The sequence below is a fragment of the Anastrepha obliqua genome, chromosome 5 (genome assembly GCF_027943255.1).
Source record: "Anastrepha obliqua isolate idAnaObli1 chromosome 5, idAnaObli1_1.0, whole genome shotgun sequence".
Classification (NCBI taxonomy): Eukaryota; Metazoa; Arthropoda; class Insecta; order Diptera; family Tephritidae; genus Anastrepha; species Anastrepha obliqua.
Genome location: NC_072896.1, coordinates 92487119 through 92494526, shown reverse-complemented (window position 1 = coordinate 92494526; position 7408 = coordinate 92487119). Strand labels below are relative to the sequence as shown.

General features: G+C 36.3%; 1 protein-coding gene across 1 annotated transcript; it reads left to right on the top strand.

Moving 5' to 3' along the window:
* The first annotated feature begins 2841 nt into the window (after window positions 1–2841).
* Window positions 2842–6751, top strand: LOC129246918 (polycystic kidney disease 2-like 1 protein). Its single transcript, XM_054885661.1, has 9 exons — window positions 2842–3012; window positions 3079–3457; window positions 3538–3762; window positions 3866–4094; window positions 4186–4416; window positions 5757–5999; window positions 6063–6340; window positions 6410–6457; window positions 6527–6751. The coding sequence occupies exons 1-9, from the start codon at window positions 2874–2876 to the stop codon at window positions 6687–6689; spliced, it is 1935 nt and encodes a 644-aa protein (XP_054741636.1). The 5' UTR covers window positions 2842–2873; the 3' UTR covers window positions 6690–6751.
* Window positions 6752–7408: the final 657 nt, after the last annotated feature.

Genomic DNA, 7408 nt, shown 5'->3' with positions numbered 1-7408 from the left:
AACTTTGTTTTTATGTATATAAACTTATAAATAAAATTTTCTATAAATAATATGAATAAGTTCGTGCGGTTTTTTTTCGAAATTTGAATTTCGGATCATTCCCATGGCTTTTAAACGTTTGGAAATGGTTGATTGATCAGCTCCCAAAGTTTTTGCAACCTCTTCTTGCGTTTGAGCCGGATCTTGATCGAGCAATTCCTCCAATTCGGTATCCATGAACTTTGGCGGCGCGGCCAAAATCACCACTTTTAAAGCGTGCAAACCACTTCTGGCACGTTCGCTCAGCTAGAGCATGCTCACCATAAACTTCCACCAAGATACGATGACTTTCGGCTGCTTTTTTCTTCATATTAAAGAATTCCCCGCAAAAACACATTATTTGGCACGAAATTCGACATTTTCAAGTGTGGTAAAAATATTGTTGTTTACGCTTCAAATAAAAAACTTATACTGACGTTTGTGCCTTACGACAGTAGCTCTCCAATGAATGTTTGGAAATGTGGATCGATGGAATAATAATCAAGTTACGCCATCTGTTGTAAAACCGCACGAACTTATCCATAGACCTATTATATAACTCATACTAACTACAACAAAAACTAGATAATTCAATATTTCTACCAAATTAAAAAAAATCCAAAATTTTTCATAAAAAATTTATATATATTTTTTTTTCATTGAAAAAATAATATAAAAAAAATTTAGTTAATAATAAACAAAAAATAATAATAAACAAATCTATATATTTATAAAAAAATAATAAAATAACAATTTATATTTTTTTCATTTAAAATTTTTTTATTAATCGATTTTTTATTAATTTTTTTATTTCTTATTTAATTTATTTATATTTATTTTTGTTAATTCTATTTTTTTATTTTAAAAACACTTTATATTTATAAAATTTATTAAATTTTTAGAAACATAAAGATTATACTACAACATTAACCATATAGCCCGAAATTTCAATTTTAATATGAAATTTTGAAAAATTCAAAAGATTAAAAAAAAATGCAAGTATTTTTTTTTTAATTCTGCGTAAGTTTAAAATAGGCTCAAAATTCGCACTGATTTTTGATAATTTGTTTCTTGAGGAAATCTCAACATTTTTCTATGTGCTAAAAATTCAAAATGAACCTGATTTTGGACCATAACATAAAGGAGAGATCGCAAAAACGCGACCACAGGTCTTACTAGACATATACAACGCCTGCCTAAGAGAGAGAATATTCACAGAAGTCTGAAAAAACGGCAGCTCGTGCTATGCATGTTGGGCACAGCAGGCAATCTTTTTGAAGGATTGATCAAGCCTCGACTGGTCTCAGCCATAGATAACGCTGGAGGTCTATCAGCAAGACACCACGGCTTTAGACGCGGAAAGTCTACAATAGGGGCAATCGAAACTGTCATAAATAGCGTAGGAGCAGCGTAACAGGGCAACAAACAATCCAGAAGCATAGTCCTCCTTGCCACCTTAGATGTAAGGAACGCTTTCAACAGCATATTAAGACAGACATAGGTATTTGCCGCCTTAGAGCTAAGGTTCAAAATACCGGCATCTCTACAGCGCATAACGTGTGCGTTCTCGTCATCTATCAAGCCCCAGAAGGTTGTCGTTGTATAGGTGTCACATCCGGAGCGGCACAGGGATCAATTCTTGGTTCCGACTTGTGGAACATTAGTTATGACGAGATATTCAATATAGAAATACCCGATAGTGTCTTTCTAACTGGACACGGAGACGATATCGCAGCAGTCAACACAGGATGAAATCTTGAATAGAGCCAAAAATTAAATTTGCACTTTGAAAATATCAAAACTTATAAGAATCAACAAATTTGCATTAGCACTAAAATCTTCTCAGTGTGATCTTTTTTAACATTCTTTTGCTTAATAATACAGTTTTTTCTAACTTACAGTTTCGGTAGCTTTAAATTAAAAACAAAAAGAAACAAACACCAAACTTAAAAATTTTAGGTATAAAAAAGCACTAAATTTATTGCGAAGAGCAAATGGTTGGCAACACTGCACAACTTGGCAAACGTGACGTGACGCACTCTCTGATGGACGCAATCTTGTTTCTATCATTCCTGCTCAATAACATATCAAAATTCAAATCAATCGGTTCAGTACTTTTTCAGAAATGACCAACGCCAACTCGAAAAAAATTGTTTCGAGAAAAACACGGTTAACGCGCTTATACCTGTGCGTCGTACTCCAAATCGGTCTCATTTTAAAGGAGTGTAACGTCTAAACTACAACGAATTTCAATTTGCAAGTATATTTCTGAAAGTATAAACTATCATAACATGAAAAAAAAATCGATTTTTTCGAAATTCTAGAGCAGAAAGGTGCCTTAAAATATTGTTAAAATCTATCACATTCACATACATACCTGCATATACGCATATGTTTATAATTTTTATTCAGGGCATAATTTAAATATTTGCTAATATCAAGGCAAACTCAACAGGTAGCAGCAATAGAATAAAAACAATGTCAAAAGCGTTAATATCTGTTGTGAAAATTAACAAAACATTTAAACAGATTTGTTTATTATGAGTCGCGCTTTTCATTTACATATGTACATATATAGATATGTGTGTGCATATGTATGTATGTGTGGACATATCATTTAACCAAGATTTTTATGATAGATATGGGCAAATTTTGACAGTTTAGAATTTCGGGCTTAGTATCAAAAAACATAAGCAAACACTGACAATTTAGAGAGTTAAATATTTGAAAACATATATTATTTATTATAACTCAGACGCCTTCTGTGATTTTTCATCCCATACATTGCCATAGAAACACTTTCATAATTTGGCATTTGAAAAATATATAATTTTCTAGCAAATGGTTTCAAACTAATGATTCCATTAGTTGTGCCCATACAGAGTTTAAAAATGAATTTCGGCACCAACGTGAAATATGACAGCGATAAAAATATCAAAAAGGCGCTGGGTGGCATAGGAATCTACCTCGTCTTCATCACCGCGACCACCGTGGGTGAGTATAAGAAAACTTTTCAACAAAATATTCAAATACTCAACTCGTTGCCCCTTCCCTTTACAGTAACCGGCTCCACACGCCATGAGTACATGTACTACTTCAATGACGCCATAAGATCACATATTGAAATACGCGAGACCTTTTTATTAGACGCAGAATGGTGGGAATTTTTATCGGGTGTAATAACGCCGACACTGAAGCTGAACGCCGAGACCCCTGACACCAACAATGATAGTAGTCCAAATGGCAACGCGAGTACACAGAACGCTCGCGATCCACTCATTATGGGTAAGAACATTGCACTGGGAGCGCCACGTTTACGTCAGATGCGTGTTGTAAATAGGAAATGCAGTGATTGGAAAAGTTTAGTGAAACCTTTCCATAGCATTTGTTATCCTATATATTCGTTTTGGGATAAACAAACGGGCGGTGAACATGTTGGGTGAGGCAAATCCTTCTTTCTGTTTTCTTATAGAATTTTGCAACATAATTCAGACATGAATTTAACTTTGCTTTATCCAGTACTGAATATAAGTCAGCATTTGAGTTGAGCAGCATGCCGATAAACGGACGTATACATTACTATTGGGGCGGCAGTTACGTGCAGTACTTTAGGCGTAATCAGGACGAAACGGTATCCATACTTTTGGACTTACAACGGCTGGGTTGGTTGGATCGTGGCACGCGTCTAATGATTTTCGAATTTACGCTTTTTAACAACAGTACTGATCTTTTCAATAATGCCAAGTGAGTGGATGTTTAGATGAAATATACAAATATTTATCGTATTGTGGGGGTTTTTAACTTGAAATATAGTTGCTGATTTTTCATATTTGGTTTATTTCAATAGAGTCATAGGCGAAGTTACTGCAACTGGTGGTGTTTTTTATTTTCTTGAAATGAAGATATTACAAAAATATGCTGTTTGGACTGGCAGTATTTGGATACTTCTAGCAGCCGTCGTATTCTACCTAATGGCGGCATATTATATCTTTGGCGAGGTGCGGGTGATGCTTCAGGGAGGCTGCAAAACATATATAAAAAACTTTTGGAATATTATAAACTTAATCATTTTATTTGTAAGTCAAATTTATAGTGTTGCTAAAACTTATTCTACGAGTATTTTGCTATAAATATTAATTTTTTCTTTTTCAATTTTTCCCGCTGCAGCTCATTACCCTGTCTTTCTTCTATAGCATCTTCCATCCCATTTATATGCATTACTATTTAAAGAAATTAGAGGCGGAGCCTAATAAATATCACAGTTTGGATATTTTATGTTGGCTAAATAAACATTACATGAATGTAATGGCCGTTTTGACATTTCTGGTTTGCATTAAAATGTTTGCGTTTTTTAGCTTTAATAAAGTAGCCGTGCAATTGAATATGACTTTTGCGAAGGTGAGTTGATACTTAATGAAAATATGTAATCTAAACATTTCACTCACATAACACGTTTACACTTAAAAAGGAAAAAAAAATTGCTAGTGCAATATTTTATATTTCTCTAGTAAATAATAATTATAATAATAAAAAATAAAATATTAAAAAATACTGAAAATCGTGGCAGAAAATGTTGCAGCTTCACAAGTACCTAAATACGCAAAAATTTGTGTCATACTTTGAATAAGTCGCTTATATTGTAATTGAAAACTGTTAATATCACATAAAGGGTGATCAGATTCGAGGTACTTTTTCCAATAGAAGTTTGTTGACACATTACGCGTCCCTATTGTCAAACCAAATTTTCTGCAGTATTCATTGACATTTCTTCTTGGGAAGACTTACGCCTCAACAACGTTTACAAGTTGTGCAATTTAATCGACGAAAGTGTTGATCGCGCGCTCAGGCCAACTTATGGTGTGTTCAGCGTTGAGGCCCTTTTTTGCCTGACTGGCTACGTCAAGAAGCACAATTGACGCTGGAAAACAACCTAAAGTCACTCCAGAACAGTCATTACATCCAACAACCGTTTGGGGCGGCCTACGGGCTGGAGCAAACAACGCCCCATATTTCTTCAAAGACGAGGCTGGCGCCAATGTAGCAGTGCATGGCGAACGCTATGGCGCCATGATAAACGACTTTTTGATGCCGGATGCCGGATGTCGGAAATTGAAGCCCGTGACCCCCAAAACATTTGGTTCCACCAATACGGCAAGATGGCACTACTTGCCATTCAGCCCGTGAAACAATGGATTTACTGCGTCGTTTTTCCGGTGCGCAATTTATTTTTCGCCTCGGACCAATGGATTGGCCACCAAGCTTGTGTGATGTCACACCTTTGGACTTTTATTTATGGGGATATTTAAAGTATAAATTCTTTGTGGATAAACCAGCTTCGATTGAGACATTGGAAGCCAACATTACTAAAGTTATTCACGAGAAAGCGACCAAAGTGCTCAAGTGAGTCATTGAAAATTAGTGTTTACGGATGGCCGAATTACGGTGCAGTTGCGGCCAATATATGAAAGGGATTATCTAAAAAAAGTAAATCTCATGAATGCTTCCACACAAAAATAATAAAGATTGCGCAATCAATTTGAATTTGCGTTGTTTTATTTCAATTTAAAATCGGATGCCTCTATATTGATCACCCTTTACATAGCGCCTTTTAGGCGCACTGCGCATTCCAACAGCATAACAAATTAAGAACTAATTAAAGTATCCAAACATTCAAAAGTGCTAAAGTCCAATTTAATATTTTTCCTAACAATTACTATTTTTTTTTTCTCAACCTGTAGTGCTACAAGGATCTTCTTGGCTTCGCCGTCGTCTTTTTCGTGCTCTTCCTATCGTATGCTGTGCTCGGCATGTTGCTTTTCGGTAACGATCATCACGACTTTTACTTGTTCTTCAAAGCCTATTGGGCCGTAATGCGTATGGTGCTCGCCGATTTTGATTATGAAGGCGTGGAAAAAGCGAATCGTGTGCTGGGACCACTATACTTTCTCTCATTCATACTTATTGTCTATTTCATATTGATTGTGAGGCGCAATTTAAAGCAAAATCGTTCATTTATAATATTAGTTAATTTTCACATTTCGCAGAATATGTTTTTGGCCATCATTTTTGATACATTTCGCGAAGTGAAAAAAGTTGAAATACCACCGGAGGATAATCAATTGCGGCAATTCTTTAAAAAGTATTGGGACGAAGGAAAAAATGGTGCCAAGCAGCTGCTGAATACGATGGGGCTGACCACACCTAAGAGGCCATCAAAAAGTGGTGAGCCCCAACGCAAAGTGGATAGCGACAATGAGCCGCCATTTCCACCCACGCCCAAGCCACCAAAGGAGCAAGTTACTAAAGATGAATTAATTAAAAAGTATTTGGCGAGCAAACTTATCTTTCCGACATTTAATAGAATTTACGCATTTTTTATTTGCATTTACAGCTACTTCGAAGCCGTGAAGAACAAGCGCGAAGCTGAACAAATTGACAAGTAATTTTTGATTCAAATTTAATAATTAAAAATTCTCACCTTCAACTAGCCATTTTGTTCAATTATTAGGCTAACAAAGCATATTGCCGCATTAGAGGAACTTTTGGTTAAAATGAACGACGACATTAAGCGTCTAGAGGCCGAAACACCTGATCCGAGCACACGACCAGACCAACCCAGACAGGGTAGAGCGCCACCGCGTATTAAGGTTTTCGTCAATCGCAAAAAGTAATTGAATTTCAATTTTTTATGAATTACTTCAGTTGTTAAAAATTAATAAAGAGTTACCTGAAACTATATTAGGTGTATATTTGTGGATGTTAATGGTAATTGTTGGGAGGATGGCTACATATACATATACATATGTAGTAGTGGGGAATCTCTCTAGAATCTCTCTTGCCAGCAAGTGCTACTTTGGAGGAAGTAGGCAATTGAGTAGTAAAGTTCTCTCTCGACGAACAAAACTAACACTCTATAAGGCTCTCATTATGCCCGTCCAAACGTATGGCATAGAAGCTTGGACAATAGCAACATCCGATGTGGCGTCACTTGGAGTGTTTGAGAGAAAGATTCTGCGGAAGATTTTTAGACCTTTGCACGTTGGTGACCCCGAGTAGGCGACGGAAAAATAAGCTGTGTGAGCTTTACAGTGTCATAGACATAGCACAGCGAATAAAGACCCAATGGAACGTTGGCTGGGTCATGTCGTCCGAATGGAAAATCGCTACGGCTTTAAAAGTGTTCGATGCGGTAACATCTGGTGGCAGCAGAAGAATCGGAAACCCTTCTTAGAAGGACTCGTTGGAAAGAACGGGTGTGGGGAAGGACTTAGCTTCACTTGGTGTTTCCAACTGCCGCTGGTTAGCGCAAGAAAGAAACGACTGGCGCACGCTTGATTAAACACCAAAATCGATCAAAATCGTGTAGGTGGTTATCACGCCAATCAACAAG